Source organism: Diorhabda sublineata, chromosome 8 (assembly GCF_026230105.1).
Source record: "Diorhabda sublineata isolate icDioSubl1.1 chromosome 8, icDioSubl1.1, whole genome shotgun sequence".
Lineage (NCBI taxonomy): Eukaryota > Metazoa > Arthropoda > Insecta > Coleoptera > Chrysomelidae > Diorhabda > Diorhabda sublineata.
Window position 1 is genome coordinate 19,762,867 of NC_079481.1, and position 17,563 is coordinate 19,780,429.

General features: G+C 31.4%; 2 protein-coding genes across 3 annotated transcripts in view; one reads left to right on the top strand and one right to left on the bottom strand.

Moving 5' to 3' along the window:
- LOC130448123 (alpha-tocopherol transfer protein-like) overlaps positions 1-5,955 on the bottom strand; it is a 66,210-nt gene extending 60,255 nt beyond the window's left edge. Inside the window, exon 1 of the mRNA XM_056785338.1 lies at positions 5,862-5,955. Coding sequence (XP_056641316.1) covers positions 5,862-5,939 — 78 coding nt within the window. The 5' untranslated portion in view covers positions 5,940-5,955. The remainder of the gene's footprint in view (positions 1-5,861) is intronic.
- The window catches only part of LOC130448124 (alpha-tocopherol transfer protein-like), a 44,009-nt gene continuing 32,352 nt past the window's right edge, over positions 5,907-17,563 (top strand). Inside the window, exon 1 of one of the 2 annotated variants that reach the window (XM_056785341.1) lies at positions 5,907-6,048. The gene's annotated coding sequence lies outside the window, so the exon portion shown is untranslated. The remainder of the gene's footprint in view (positions 6,049-17,563) is intronic. The other variant, XR_008910303.1, reaches the window with a different exon arrangement.

Here is a 17,563-nt window from a genome sequence, read left to right on the forward strand (position 1 = left end):
ATTTTTCGATAAATTTTTGAACAAAAATGTACTCTGCTTTACTCGATGAAATTTATGATTTAGGAGATATGTAGATTTTACATGCCAAGGAGACCGTTCGCCATATGAGACATTCTGAAGACAATTATCATAAATTGTAATTATTTATAGAAAATACTCACAGGAGGTATTTAAACACAATCAATCATTTCTAATTGAAGTGCTTACTGTCGAACATCGTATTACTTACATAAAGAAAAAGTGAAATGTAGATAAATTTTGTTGATTAGTCTAGACCTTATCAAATGAAAATAAAAAAACTTTAAGAAATCTTCGAAGCGGGCACCTTGTACTACACTCTTTCGGAGCCTACAGGATATTTATTTCAACTTGATATGATTTTTTACATTATTTAGGAAGTGGGGAAGGGCACCATTCTGCATGAACCACACGTCTCTGCGAATGTTTGAAGAAAATCACATGACATGGGAGGGAAATCATTACGAAGAAATTCTAATCTTTTCCAGCAAATGTATTATCAACTCGATGTTCATTTAAAAATCAATGAACGTAGGCCAGTCTTGCTGGATTATCCTCTACTTCCGTGGTATGCACATTATAATTGTGAAAGAGTTTAAGAACTTGCTTCTGGAAAATTCTATGAATAGTTGTTGTTGATACGTTAAATTGTAGTGATCCTCCGTAGACTCAGGATGTGTGTAGAAGTGCAAGTTGCAAGTTATAGCAGTCTTATTTATGAGCAGATTTTAAGCAAGCATGGAACACAATTAGTAGATAAATGTTGTAAGAAGTAGTTAAATACCTCGAAACACTAAATAAGAAAATCTAGTTAGTAATTATAGCTTTGGAGAAAACTTCAAGCCAAGTAACGGTAGATGGATGAATATCAGGAGCTTTTAATGTAGATAGGGATTTAAGATAAAGTGACCCACTCCCATCGTCGTTGTTCAATAGTCCTAATAACAATACAAGAATTATTTATCACAGGAACCCCAAAATAGTACTTATACAGACGCTACCTATAGTACTGTTAACTAGATCAGAAATAGAGAAACATAATATGCTAGCTAAGTAAGAAGTAAGAGCAAAAGAACTGGGGGTAACAAAATACAAAATAGTAAAGAAATTTAAGAAGAGGAAGCCATAAAAGCAGTGTTTAATTCCAAAAAATTATCAAAACAAGTGTAAACTAAAGTTTTTAAAACAGTTAATCGCCCAACAGTGGTTTACAGCTCCGAATTATGGATGTTATCGAAAGATGTTGCAAATAAATTGGAAATGTGTGAGTGTTAAATCCTGAAACAGAACAGTAAGGAAATAGTAGCCATTAATTGACTAAAACAGTTTAGATAGCTGGGTTCCCCAAATGAGTTTAGAGTTTTCTTTATATTGTTAGCTCAATCTTCTATTTCATCCAGTGATTAGGTTGGAGTGTATGATTAGTGCTTGAGCAGAGAAAAGTATTTACCGTCTAATGGAACTGTTACATGCCCTGTTTTTCCGAAAAACATTTGCTTCGAAGTTCTTAGTGCGCGAATAACTTTTGTTGCATAGATCCATTATTCGTCACCTGTTACGATCTTATAGACGTCTTTTGAAGCACTACGATTAATTTTTTTCTGCATTTCCTTGCACCAATCGTTACGAGTTTTCTGAACGATTGTCAAATTATGTGATAACCAACTCGGAACAAATTTTTTGTCAGTAAATGCTCATACAATATTAAATGTATGCGAATGGAACTAATGCCCAAGTATGCCTCAATCTCACGGTATGTCACATGACGATTTTGCAATATTGGTTGACCGGCACACTGCTATTGGTTTAATCCATGTTATAGAAAATCATCGCACGAAAAATTTCCTGGTTCAAATCCATTTTCTGACCATGATGAAAGTTTCAAATATCTTCAAACATCTCATAGCATTCGGATGACAACATGTTCTGAGTAAGTTCACCATCAAAAATGTCAAACCTTATGATGGCAATATCAGATTTGACATATTCATATCAGTGCTGCAATATATTGAAACTTGTACATATACAGCCCTTGTACGTATCGATCGTTCCTTTTTTCCCATGAAAACTCTGTCAGGTACTGGTACTTTTTTTAAGAAACAATTCTTTACATACATCATAATCGTATGAGTTTTATATGTTGTATGATACTTTAAAATTATGAGTTTTGCAAACGGCAAGTTTATTTTCACCTTTTTGCAGGCTCTTTGCTTTTATGCTTTTTTTTTCTACTAACTTGGATCAGAGTTCAAGTGTAAATTGATCGGTAATATGTGGTAACCATAACAGTTCTTCAACCTTCACCAATAAAAAAAAAATAAATAATCAATAAAATTATTTGAAAATACCCATCCTTATATTTATAATTTGACCTTACTTTGAATAAACAGGAAACATCCACTTTTTTTAATTGATCACAAAGTTAATTATTATATATATATATATATATATATATATATATATATATATATATATATATATATATATATATATATATATATATCTGTCTGTAATATTGTTTATGTAAATATATTCAAAGTCTTATTCTGTTAAATGATATAATTGTTTTGTTTTTACTTTAATTAATTCCCGACTGGCTCACGGCTTTGACCACTCAAAAATTTATTACTTAATTCACTTTTAGAATCCAGTTTAACATAAACACCTAAGTTGATAAAAAAAATTAACTACTTTTATGGAATTGTTAATAGTAACCTAAAATAAACGACTGAAGATAGTTGATTTCTATCACGATTTTTGAGAAGTTTTTATGGTCCAGTTGAATACATAACGTCTATGCAATTGAAAATATATAGGTAATAGGAAATTTATTAATCAACGGATTGAACTCGAGATCGATATTAGGTCACATACGATACCTGGATACATTTAAAGTACTAGAACGAACTTTGCTTACAGTTTAAAATTCACCTTGGAAAAAAACTAGGATATTAATTTATAGGTTGTCTGTGAGGTTATGATTCTGTAGATTTATTGCTAAATTTCTCAATATAATCCTTTTCTTTTGCACTTATCTATTGTAGTCCAGACCTGGCGAGGAAAATTTCAAGAAGTTATGGTGGACTCAACGCAGTTAAGTAGTTGCTTGTTCTCCAATATCTATCTAGACTTTTTTACTTCCTCTTTGGTGGATTTGGAACTCACATAACATCAGAAGAAAAGTTTTCAGAGTAAAATATTGCGGTTTTCCCAATAATTGCTTATTTCAAGTTTCTGCACTTCAGTTAGTTTTCCGTAATATTTCAAACGACTTGTCAATATTATTAGTGGTGGTAAATGGAAATAATTATCGTCGTAATGATCATCTAGATTCTAGGGAGTTCCATTGCATATTGACCATGCGAAAGTTGGAATGAGAACTTGCACATTTACTCAAGAAAAAAAGAGTCTAAATTCTATTATACATTTTCTATGAATTTTGCTACGTTAACTATTTTTTTGTATGAGAGAGTAATAAAACCTTCTTACTAAGCCAAAATATTTTAAATATTATTACAGAATAATCTAAATATTCATATAATTTTCATAAATGTACTGGAGCTAATACAATTTTTCGGACTTTTATTGTTGTTGTACAAAACAATAGCAAAAGGTTTGGACTGGTCAAAAGTTCTGTGTATTAAATATTACATAGCCGTATCGTAAGATTTATAATTACATATTTTCCATTGAAATTTAAAAATTTTGTTCTATTTTAATCTCAAGAATCTCGTTCCAATAAACTTCATCGAAAATACTATATTGGGTTCTCCCATAGGAGTTGTGCACTCTTAACAGTTTAGTTTGATTGCAGCTTGCAAGGTACAGTGTGCAATCTAATGTGAATTTGAGTCGACTCAAGATGATTATGGAAAATTCAAGAGGGATGCGTGAATTCCGAAATATGGGTAACAGTTAGGGAAATACACGCGTTCTTCTTTATAAAAGACTTTCCGACAGTAGACGAAGTTCTTGTCACGGTGCGAGATGATAAGGATTACTCTGAATTGAGTCGAAGCCCAGGAAACTGTCAGAAGAAATAGGTTTTCGCTGGAAAAAACATTCCAGAAAGTCTGTTTTCATAGAAATAAATGATATTGTATTATTAAGAAGAAATAACTTTAGGACTATAAAAGAAATGAGAAACCAAAGAAGAAATATATTTTATTTAGATAGAACATGGATCAATGAAGAACATACACCAAATAAACTTTATCAAGATGAAACTGTCACGGTATAAATTGAAGACTACATAAAATAATTTATCTATTGAATTAAATCCACCAATAGGAAAGGGGCATAGACACATTGACAGTTCACAGGCAGGTAGTTTATTGACTTTTCAATCTACTCGTTCCGGTAACTACCATGAGGACATGAATCCTGATGTTTTCAAAGAATGTTTAGAGCAAATGATAGATCATCTTCTCAAGAACTGTATAGTCCTCCTAGTCATAACTTGCTCATAACCAAGTGGTTGAAAAAAGATATACAGAATTGGTTATATTCAAAGAAAAGTAAGTTCTGTGAGAAAGAACTGTTTTTATCTTAAAATTATTCTTTATGAATGTAAGGTTTTTCAATAATCAAAGTTTAAACCCTTATATCTACCTAACCAGTAATGTTCTTCATACCTTCTGGAAAAAAACATTTTAGAAAAAATATCATTTTTTTAGTTTGAGCCGTTTGGAAGTTAATTAGGTGAAAATATAATCCCGATATATTGATTATATTATATTGATACAAATGTTATTTCATACGAAAATACTCGGGTTATTCTCTGGAAAATAAAAATATACTATAAATGCTTATTAAAAAACACGTGATTATTAATTCATATAATTATTTCAACTTCGGAAACTGAGATTAGCTGACAAACACGGATGTTCCGTGACTGGCTCTCTCAAATTTACTGTTGATTTTATTATTACCTTCAAAGCCTTTAAGTTGACATTTGTGAGATTCAGTGAAATTAGTTTCCTGTAGGCATCAAGTCTTGTATTTATTCAGAACGAGGCTAAAATCCGTTGCATTTTCAGTGATCAAGATTAATTATCAAGATAACTAAAAATTTTCGTTATCCCTAAGACTCATCTATAAATTCTAAAAAAAGTTATAGAACCACTTAGAAGAAATTTGACTGTATAGATGGTATTATATGCATTACTTCTCTTTATTGAAAATCTTTTGGGATAATATTGGACCGTTATCACATAATAACATAATATAGAATGTCCATTTTTTTCGTTTAATGCTTAATACTGAATGATTGTGAATATTTATAATTTTTGTGATACTCTTTCAACTGCTTTTATATAGCCTCTATCTACAAATTATAAGACACGTAATTGATGCAAAATGAAGCAGAGAAGTCTTTGAAAATATCCACTATGATTGCGAAAACTCTACTCTAATTTCTTACTAATTTCAATTTTGAAATATACCCACTGAACAAGAGATCTCTGTTAAAATCTTGGTTCGTTAAGCCTCTAGATATCTATTTGTGATGTGATGAAATGCAGAAGAATGATATAAGTAATCAATCACTATTTTCTTGAGTATCTAAAAAATGTTCAAGATATTGTGGTTAAGTGAAATTTTATTCTATAATAAAAGGACGAAGATAACTCCGCTCGTATATCTACGATTTATTTAAATATTTGAGCTTCTAACATTATTTTCACTTATTCTACGCGCGTTCGATATGAAGTTATCAGACATCCTTTATAGTAAAGCACTTTGAGTGACACATGCGTTAATAACAAAATAGATACCGTAAAATACCGTATAGTAATTCTGCAGCTAGTCCTTCATGATTGTTTAAATGAAATTGAGAGCCGTACCTTTAGAGGGTCACCTTCTTCAAATGGAAATCTGAATACGACCGCGCATTTCGAATGAAATATCTGTTGCCTAGTCATAGAAAATCAACAGTCGCAGTCGAAACCCAAAAATAATACTGGTTGAAACTGAAATATAACTCGTAAATATAAAGTTGAGTACTCGTCACCGATTTGCACACGTTAAAAGGTATGTATTTTTATATTAGTGAATATAATCATAGTAACATTTTCAACCATTGGACTGTTTCTAATTATTAAAAACAATAGTTAATGATCAAGTTACCGAAAAAAGATTTCCAATGTAATCCTTGAGAAAGAAAAGTAAAAAAAAAGTAAAAAAGAAAGGAAAACTTCATTTTAGCTTAGAACCTCATTCATTAAATCGATTTTATCCATATCTCAAAAACGTCCAATATCTTGGCTTTCGTTTGTTTCGATTAACACTCTCTTGTAACAATTTTCAATAATCACTTTTGATGTAAGTAACTGTAATTAAGTATTGGAACTGAATAATTAAAATTTGCATTATTGCATTAAGCCGAGATTACTAAATGAATTACGAATACAAGAACTGAATTGCTCGAAGGTAACGTCAACAACGAAGCGTTAGCTAAGATGGAAAGACTTAATGTTGAAAGATTTTAACCATTGTACATTTTAACAAAATAGTAAAAAATATTATAAAAAAACTTTCTTATAAACTACATTTATAAAGGTTTAAAAGTACTTTGAAAATTGTGTGTGTATGTGAAAGAAAATGGCTTGGAAGCAAGTCCATCAGCCATAGAATTTTTCAATGATACTATTAAGAAATTAATTTTAATATCCTTGATAAAATTTACTAATAGATCTAAATTTTGTCGGTCATCTATGCTTAAAAGGTGTGTGAGGATTAGAGGTAGGAAGTAGTTTTATTTAATAAGTAACTGCAACATATTGTTTATTTTATGAATGTGATTGCTGCATCCGAAAAAAATGTGATTAAGATCGGCACAAGAATTATCATCAAGTTGATGATTGTATAATACTCAGCATGGCAAGATGAGTGGGGTATCTCCCATAACCAGTCTTCATTCTAAATATACTTGCTGAGTGAAATTTCGAAATGGTGTATTTGAAAATATATTTCGGGGGTGAGGGTAAAGTGAAATAGAGAGAATTTGAAAATAGGTGCTATTTGAGAATCATGAGGCGTTATCCCAGTGTTTTTGCCAGGATACGTACATTTTATCTTTTATTGAATCAATCCCATATATGTATATACATTACAAAAAACATTTAGTACTGAATCTTTTGCGAATCGATCTGCTTAAACCCAAATAAATGTCATACTCAAATTTAATAGTCTTGATGTCACATAAAATAAGACATTTCATTTTTTCGAGATGAGTCTCTTTTATGGCACACAGCGCTGATCTAGAGTCAGATAAAATCACACCTCTCTCTTTTTTATTTTACTTCAACCAGGTAAGACCCTGTAGGATAGCATACAGCTCCTTAGTATACAGTGTTTACTATGTTGAAACCATATGGAAAACTTTTTTATTAGTGGTTTTATGAAAAAAAGTTATTCGAGTTAAAAAGTTTTGGATGGTCCAAAAGTTAAAATGCAGCTATCACATATCAATTTTTTAAAGCAGTATACGAGGTTTGTAAAAACATTTGGATTTTGTGCACGAGTAAAGTATCTTTATTTTTCACAGATCAGAAGAATGTTATAAAGTAAAGTTGTTTTGAATTAAAAATTCGGGTTTTGTGATTATTTACTAATTATTCCGTATTATTCTGGATGGATACAATTTATCTCTCTCACCTGTTAAAAATATGATAACCTGTTTTTGAACAACCTTCTAATTTATATACGTAATGAATGCATAATAATTATTTATTGTAGAAATTGAAAAATCCATACAAAGAATATTTATTACACAAAAACAAACATAATTCAATTTTAATTCAATGTCCTACAGCTTAGACATGTCCACTTTCTCTGTTCTTTTGTCAAACTTTTGTATTACTTTCCGTATCGTATTTGGAGTAATTTTTTGGTATTCTCCAGAAATAATCCTCTCCAAATGTCTACATCATCAAGTGGTCCTAGCTAATAAACCTGCTGTTTTAAGTAATCCCATAAAAAAGTCAACGGGAGTCAAATCAACAGACATTGAAGGACAAAAAATATCTGAATACCAGTGAATCACCTTCCCATTAAACATATTTTCAAAGAGTACTCTAACGTATGTACTATGGACGGAAGTCTTGTTGGAACCAAATTGTCATACGTTCTTCTAACGGAAGGTCGTGTAAAAAATCACTTACTTGATTTTCTAATAACTGTGCACATTTGAGGAATGTCGAGAAAAAAGGTCCTATTAATTTATTTTTGTACACACCACACTATACGTTCGTTTTAAAAGAATATTGGTTCGGAGTTTTTATTACAAAGTTTGAATTACTGTTAGACCACCAGCGACAATTTTGTGATAAGACGGTTCCGTTTGAAGAAAATGTTGCCTTATCGGAAAATATTAAAGCTCTTGTGAAAAACGGGTCTTCATCAAACTTTCCTTGGACCAGAGCGCAGAATTCAAAACGAATATCGTAATCCCTTCGTAGTAACGTGTGTACAAATTGTGGTTTGTATGCTTGATATTTATTACCTTTTGTAACTGTTGAATGCCTAATGTTTCTATGCGGATGTCTATTATTAAAAATCTTTACGATATCTCAAGTATTTATACTTGATTAGTACCAAAAATTTTCGCTCATACAGAGTTAGGCTCTCCGATGTACGAAGTCTATGTCTAGTAACAAATATAATTGAGAATTTTTCAGTTAAGAGGGTCATACTAGTTTCCTCGGTCCACTTTACTACAGATTGCATAATATTCTCGAAGAGCTTAAGAAAATCAGCGTATATATCCTGGATGGAGTATATACAGATATCATCTGTATGCATCTTATTGTTTTTGAAATGCTTGTATGTAAATCGGCAGAATATATATCAAATAATAGAGGACTCAATACAGATCCCTGAGGCAATTCGCGATGAACAATTATGGGATTCTGTAAAACATTATCCTTTATGTAAAGTGCTCGCTAATAATATAGTTGTGTTATACTCTGAGCAGTCCTTTCACTAAAACCAACTTCTACTATTTTGTTTGGAAGTAAATTAATATCCACGCATCGTAAGCACCTTTATGTCTAAAATAAGCACACAAGATATTTGTTTGTAGAAAAAGTTATTTGTATATCATTTACTAAGTTAGTTATTGCATCCAATGTGCCGTAGCCCTTCCTAAATCCGTATTGTGTGGAGGGTAAAATTGTATTGTGTTCCAAGGGCCATTCGAGCCTTGTTTTGATCATCCTTTTAAAAGTTTTTGTTATACATTAGACATTAGAAATATAAGTCAATAAGATGTAAATAAATTTCGGTCCTTTTGTGGTTTTAAGATTAGATTGTTACTTGTTTCAGCTGTTCAAGGTACTTACCTTTTACCCACCAATCGTTAAAAATTTGTAGTAAAATTTTTTTCCTAGGTAAAGGCATATTTTTTATCATATGTTATGTTATCATTACCGGGAGCTGTGGATCATGTTGATTTGATTGCAATATTAATTTCTAAGATATCAAAAGGTTTATAGATGGGATGATTGCTGGGGCTCTCAGTTGGTTCTTTCACTACATTTGAACCAAACTTGGGGAGATGTTGTCAAACATTTGGCTTATGAGGCTTCCAAGTATTGGCTGTTTTTTATAGTTGAATTTTTGTTTAATATTTTTTTAACATACTCTCAAATGTTTGCGGTTGACGTATTTTGTTTAAGCTGCTGACAAATTTTTTCCAGAATTCATATTGTTTTTGTTTAAATAATGGTTAGCTTCTAGCTAGCATGTTTTTCCATAAAAGATAGTTCTCTAAATTTGCAGTGGTTTTGTACATTTGATAAGCGTTTTTCCATTTATTTATACTCTGAGCATAAGCATTGTCCTTCCAAAGGGGTTATGACACTTTTTTAAAACCGCCAGTACGACATTTCATAGATTTGAATGCTGCTTTATTTATATTTATTATTTTCTTGATTTCTTTTACAGACTATAACGATTTTATATTGTTACTTTAAATGTCGTTTACTATATATTCTTGGAAACACTCCCAATCAGCAGAGTACTCTACCCATTTTTTTGATGGTAATATAGGTGATACGATAATTTAATTGGTTTCATCTATTGCGTCCAATAATATGTTACTTTGTATATTATTGAGTGGAGATAATAACTACGATGACAGTTGAAATCACCACATATAATAACATCACCCAGAATCTGAGAGAAAATATGATTCCCGTCTTTTGTAATTGTTTGTATTTTAGGAGTAGTATCGGATGAAAATACCAATACCACCAAGTCCATCAGTCCCGTTAAGGTGTAAAACATTGCACACGTCCACATGAAATACTCCATTTGGTGATAACCAAGTCTCATTGAGGTTGATTATATCGAATTCAATAGTTGAACCAGCTAAATAGTTTAAGACGCTAGATTTATTTTTTATTATTGAATTACAATTACAGTGTATAATATTTAAGGTTTTAATAGAATTCATCATCGTTAGGTAAAGAGATTATAATAATTTTAATTTCTTTTTGTATTTCCCGAAAAATTTCAGTCTGGAATAGTTGATTTGAATTTTTTTATAATTTGTTTAAACATGAACGGAATTTTATGCAAGATTTCGATTTCTAGCTTTTTTTGTATAACTGAAAATCATCCTTAAGCAAGACAGAGTTGCTACATCAGACGTTGTTAATAAAGAATTAGATAATTTATTATAACAATAGTAAAAGTTTGAAATAGTATATATTATGTTATACTCTCTCATAAAGCGACTTTGGGTTAGGTTATACTTATGTTTTTACTTTTCAGTGTACTTTCAAATTATCTATTATATAATTAAATATTCCAATGTTATTCACGAAAAAGCATATATCACGACATATAGAAATTAACAAAAAACAATTTTTATTGTAAGTTTGTTTTCCCATTTCTTGTTATTTTGAGATAAACGTGAGAAATATATTACAGTTTTTCACCACTATAATGAAAAAAATTCAACTGGCAAACCCGAAACCAAATACACTCAAACGTGCAATAGGGAACATACATGTATTTTTTTTATATTTACATATAACTAACTTTCTACATAGCTATAACTTGATAGAAAATGTATACTCTGTCAAAAAAGTCAAAATAATTTTATGTTTTGAAAGCCGGTATTTTTTGCGGGCTTCAAGCGCGAAAGTTATAGTCCGGAGCCAGCAACAGAAATAAACCACCAAGTTCCTCTTAAGAGATAATTAGTAGAATAAATCAAAACGTGGTATATAAAGCGTTGTGAATGACAGCTGCAACTCGGTGGGTGGGATGAGATGACAAAAATAAAGAAATTTAGTCATTTCCTTCACAAATTCGTGAAAGTATAACTATCCCAATATGTCGAGGAAACAAAATAATCTGCTGTCTATACTATAGAGTATATACGTCAGTTGGCGCCTCAAACATGAAAAAAAAAATATATTTTCAAATAAAAATGTTATTGAGGATAGCTTATATGCAGATGTGAATAAATATATAAGTCAGCTGGCTCTATCTCGATGGGAAAACCGTCAGCTGATACGTAGGAGTTAAGAGGAAGCATTTATTGCATAAGCTGACCAGGTTTTCATCGACTTACTGCTAGCTGATTTTTTCATATATCACAGCAGTATATTAACAATCAGCTTACAAATTTTCAGCTGGGAGGAAATGACTGTATTTCTTTTTTTATCGTGCACGTGAGGCTACTGCAGATCCCATCCACCGAGCCGCAGCTGACTTTCACTTGACTATATTACATAACTCTGATACATATCACCAATTACCTTTGAAAAAGATATAATTGACCAAATCTTCACCTGGTACCCGAACTATTACTTTATATACATTTTAGGTTATTACGAGGATAATTGAAAAATTCTTAGCCTACTATAGAACCAAACAAAATTTCAATGTCAAAATATTTTATTACTCTCTTAATTGTATACATTTATTACAGCGACCTTTCAAAAAAAATGTTTCTTCTTGCTCTGCAAACAAGATCTCCACAGCTTTTATTACCTCCTCGTTGGAAGAAAATTTACGTGAACAAAATAATTGAATTAAATTAAATCATATTTCTATAAAAATGTTATAAAGTTTATAAGCAAAATGTTTTGAGATGATATGATATAGTTTTTTACACAATAGGGACATAGAATAGAACTGCGTTGAGTACGAAATATGCTATTTTCGTAGGTGTGAAGTACTGTATTAAGGTCTTGTGAAGAAAATAAAAATTTTATTTATTTATTCCTTTTATCAGCAGACAAACATATTCTATTATTTTAGTATTTCAATGATAATATTGCATTATCTTAATTCTTAAATATCTCAAGAATAGTGGTATACGCCTAGAAATTTGTAGAAATGGCTAATTCGACTCGTTAAGCAAAAAGTAAGCAAATTTATATATAAATAAATAAAGAAATGAAAAAAACTAATTTACACAGTGAGCAAAACAAATAAAATAACTATGGATAACCCACAATATTACTTGGGTCCACAGATACAAATGACACTATACTACCTAAACCAATAATTACATTCCATACATATGCAAGGAATATCTCACCAAATGCAACCATTAGGTTGGTAATGAAACGGTAAAAATACAGTTAATGAGACCCCAACAATACTCTACCACAATCAAAGCATTAGATGAAAAGAACACACAATATCATATCTCCAGACTTAAAAGTGAAAAAAAGCTTCAGAATGATAAGGCTAGGAATGCACCCTTCCATATTAAAAAGTCTCTAAACGAAAAAGAGCATGAAATTGAATACATATTTAATGAAACCACCACCAAACGGAATTGCTCCTATGGTTTTTAGATCTTAAACTAAATGAAAATAATAAAGAAATTTACAATTTAACTAAACTAGAGAATAGTATAGTTAAATTTGAACCTCCCCACAGCAAAAGGATTATTTCCCAATACTTGAAGTGTCAGGAGTACGGACATACGAAGAACTACTGTCGTAAAACTACTAGATGAGTGAAATGCGCAGGTCGACATGCGACTAAAGAGTGCAAAGTGCGAAGAGAAGAGACGATAAAGTATCCAACCCTGAAAGAAAGAAATAAGGCTCGTTCATTAATACAGTTAACCAACAAATACAAACCCGGATAACCTATGCACAAGTCTTTAACAATACCAGAAGTTCAATACCAAATCATAATGAACCACCATTCATAGCAAACCAACAGACTACAAACATAAGTAAATTGGAAGGCGTATTATCCAAAATCATGGAACAAATGGGGACAATGCTGAACTTACGTACCACTGTCATATCAAAATTAGCTTAATGAGTAAGTTGCCCAAATATAAAATCGCGATATGGAACTCTAATGGGCTACAAAAACATGCCCACTGTCATGCTTCGATGTTTTCTATGGTTTCTTGTTAAATATTTTTTCAGTGTTCCCTAACTTCTCGACAGCATTTCTTCATTAACACCACACATACTCAGCAGTATGAAAGAAGTGGTTTTTTTTTGAAGTTACTTTTTTCTTGTACTATAATGATAGTTTACGTACTGTAATTTCTCTTTATTTTTCTCATTTCCTGATTTTCTCACGAAAGAGCTTTTTCCTCAACATCTTGGAATCATAATATTAGTATTTTATGCATCGAGGATACGACTTGAGTCTACGCCATTGGTATACCTCAAGACAAATATAAAGTTTTGAATAAAAATTATTGAGATAGCAAATGATACTAGCTTTAATATCTTCTCAGTAGGTATAATATATCCTTGTCACATTTCAAATCAATCAAATCAATCAAGAATCAATGGTTACTAATAATCTAAGGATGCATACTTCAATTATTAATTGTCTGCGATACGATATTATTCCTGGCTCCTTTTTCTGGCTTTGACATTTACAGCATAGTTTACTATTATAATAAGTGTAGAATACACTCGAATAATAGAATTTTTCAATTAGAAAATCACTAAAGGTTTACACCAAGTATTTGATTTGTTTGCCACAAATAAAATGACGGACTGATCAGTTTTGGTAACAAAAGAGAAGCACTGCCAGATATACATACGCGGTATCCTCCCCCTTCCTTAATCTAAGAATAAAAGTCATGGAAAAAGTTGAGAATAATTTCATAAAATCACTTTCAGTCATCGTTGTAGATGATTATCAATGTCAGAAGAATAATCTGAATCTGGGAACACAAAAATAAACAGGAGTTTTCTTTTAAACACAACCAACACTCTGTTTGGACCTCGATAATTCAGGGCGTCATGAAGTTTATAAATTTGAATTTGGCTCGCTTATTTTGCACTTTTCAATGATAATTTTATACGATAGAGAAAAAATTGAATGGGGAAAGAATCTTTTATTATAATATTGCGACTATTTTGTCTCCGAGAAAAATTTTATCACATGAATTTAAACTACATGCACATTCCCTATTGTCAGCCTTCGTGGTGATTGGTAACCTGAATGTTCTGTCTTATCTACTCGGGTATCTTACGATCTCTGTTTATTATCCAAACAAGCTTTACACCATAGATCTTTGTGTAACCTGGAGTTTTTTTTATAGTAGCAGTTTTAAGTGTCGAGGTTCAGATCAGAACTAGTAATATGTACTAGTCCAACGCTCTTTTATGGGGTACAGTGGCATCACTGATTTGTTCTTCCGATTGCACGCCATGCTAATTTGACTTCAATAACTTCTGGGATTAAGATCCTGATTTGTGTATTTGTTGACTCAGCTATATTATTCTACTAATACTTCCAGTGTTGTATTGTTTATTTATATATCATGTTGATCTACCAGTTCATTATACATTACTTTTGTGATTGAAAAGTTTATTTTGGAACCAACTTCATTGCTCTCGATGCTTGTTTCAGTTATTCGTAAGGACTATTGGCGATCAATTTTATATTATTAACGAACCCTAGATGATTTAGGTATTCTCCATCTATTTACAGACCTATGTTGTTCCACTCTATCTTCCTTGTATATGGCTTGAGTTCCTAAATATGGTTTGTCGACACATCAATTTATAATGGCTTCTGTAATGTTGCATTTTCGAAATCAATGACGGCTAATACTACTGGTAGTTTGTTTCCTTTGTTCAGCTTCGGTGTTTATTATAAACAGAAAATATTATTTGCGTAACCTTCTATTGTTCATATTGTTTTTTTTTTATTTTCAGTTCTAACTCCACAAGTTCAATTTGTTTATCATACAAGAGCATTTTTCTTCTTCTGCCGTCTGCCTTTCTAAGGCTTGCTTTCCTTTCAAATAGAGCATTTCTTTTTTTGCAATAGCAATTTTTATGTCCACCAACTCCTTCTAAGAATCACTAATTTTAGAAATTCTGTCACACAAATCTGCTTTATGTCGTTTGGGAACCTGCAGCTTGGTGTTTTTTGTACTCCGTAGGGAAGTTGGTGTCCATTTATTCCATTTTTTAGCGGGAGTCTAAAATTACATCATATTAATGATGATAACATTTTTATTACTAAAATTACCTTTGACTGAGATGTTGAGGGTTCATTTTCAAACTCAATTTCTTTTGTATCTCAACAAATTCCACAGAAACTTGACTCACATTCTCCAAAATGTTCTTTTGTGGTGGATCCTGCAAAAATTATTTCAGTTATAAATAACTAATTTTTTTTCAAAGTCTCTACAGCTGTTCTGAAATTCATATTTGCTTCTGAATTGTCTACCTACAATGCACATAATAAATACCAAACTTGTAGCACATTTAATTATTCAATATTCAATCTGTTGTAGTTAATTGAGAAATATATATATATATATATATATATATATATATATATATATATATATATATATATATATATATATATATATATTACCTGAACGAACTTTCAAATGGACAAAAATGCAAATAGCTAATAAACAAACAATATCAAACACCTTTGCAAAGATTTTATACGTTTGCAAGATGGACATTGTTCATTCAATCTTGGTTGTTTCTCGATGCATGATTGCAACTTAGTTTCAGAATCCAGATTGACAAACATTTAAAAATAAAACACTAAAAAGTAAGCTTTTAGATGTAAGCCGATAACATAGATGGCGTTGAAAATCATCCTGAACTTCTCATATTCCAGTGCACAGGCCTGACAATAATTTTAAGAAAACACGTGCAAATATATTTAAGCACAGATCGTTGTCACAAACACAGATCATAGGTAACCGTCAATAGAAGAACGTTTTTTCGCTTATTTCTTTCCTTATTTAATACTATATGGGCATCTTTTATAGTGTTACCAACAGTAGACTTAGTAGTTAGTTCAGATTTAAGCCAACTAGGGTGAAGAAACGGTTAACATTTATTTGACAATTAAAATTTCCTACTAAAGTTATGTGGCTAATAACTATACGGCACTATATTAGAATGTGAAGAAACTGGCCCTTAGACTGATTCTTGTCTCATCAGTAGATAAATATTGGCATCAATTTTTTAAATTCCAATCTAAATGTTGCCTTGCTAATCTTAGTCTAACAACTCGATGCTGCCCTGTTAACAAAGGTGCCTGAAGAGCTCTTCTGATGTGTAGACCAGCATTCTAAAGGTGTCGTCTTATTGATCTATTAGAGATATTTACATTTAGAACTTCTCGAAAAAGGCTGTTGAGCTCGATACTAGTCATTGACCGATTTCTTAATGAATTTAATTGCAAAAAATGGTCATCTGGAGGAGTTAAAACTGAAGGACGTCCTTGTCCAGACGTCCTAGAATGTAAACCGGCCTCTCTAAATCTTTGCATCAATCGGCCAATGGTTGTGTGCTGTATGCCATACAGATTTTCCACTTCACGATAACTTTGTCCTTGTCCAACTTACTCGGCTATTCTTTCAACTTCGCGTTCACTTAACTGCCTAACTATATTAATTTTTTTGTTTAACTAGTTTCGACTTTAACACACCTTGATTGACTTAAATTACTGCTGTCCACAAGTTGGTACGACAATAGAATGAAAGAAACATAAAAATATGCATAAAATTTAAATTTTAAAAAACCACAAAAACAGTTATTTGCTGATAAGAAATTTTGCTATATTTTATCGCTAACATTCAAAATATTTCAACTTTTTGTAATAGAAAAAAAAAGAAACCCAAAAGATTAATATTTTAGGTTTTGATATTGAAATAAAGGGTGATGCGTTATTTATGGCCACGAGTTTATATTCATCACTCAATAAGTCGTGTGATTTACTAAGAAAAACACATGTAATCTGCTCCAAAAGCAATACAATCATACCAACGCTTCTCTAGCTTCTTGATGGTTATAGAAGCGAATAGCCAGTAGTCACTGGGGGCCAGATATGGACTATACGGTGGATGAGAAAGTAATTCGTTCAATTTAACCATAGTTGGCGTCGAATTGTGAATTTGTGCGACGTCTTGGTGAAACAGTGGTTTTCTCCTCGACATATGGAGCAGTTTTTTATTGATTTTCGCAATGGGGCCGTTCATAAAATACGTCACGCTAAAATCAGTTTATTCTGACCCCCTCCCCCCCTTTGTCACGCTATGTCACGTTTTCTGTGA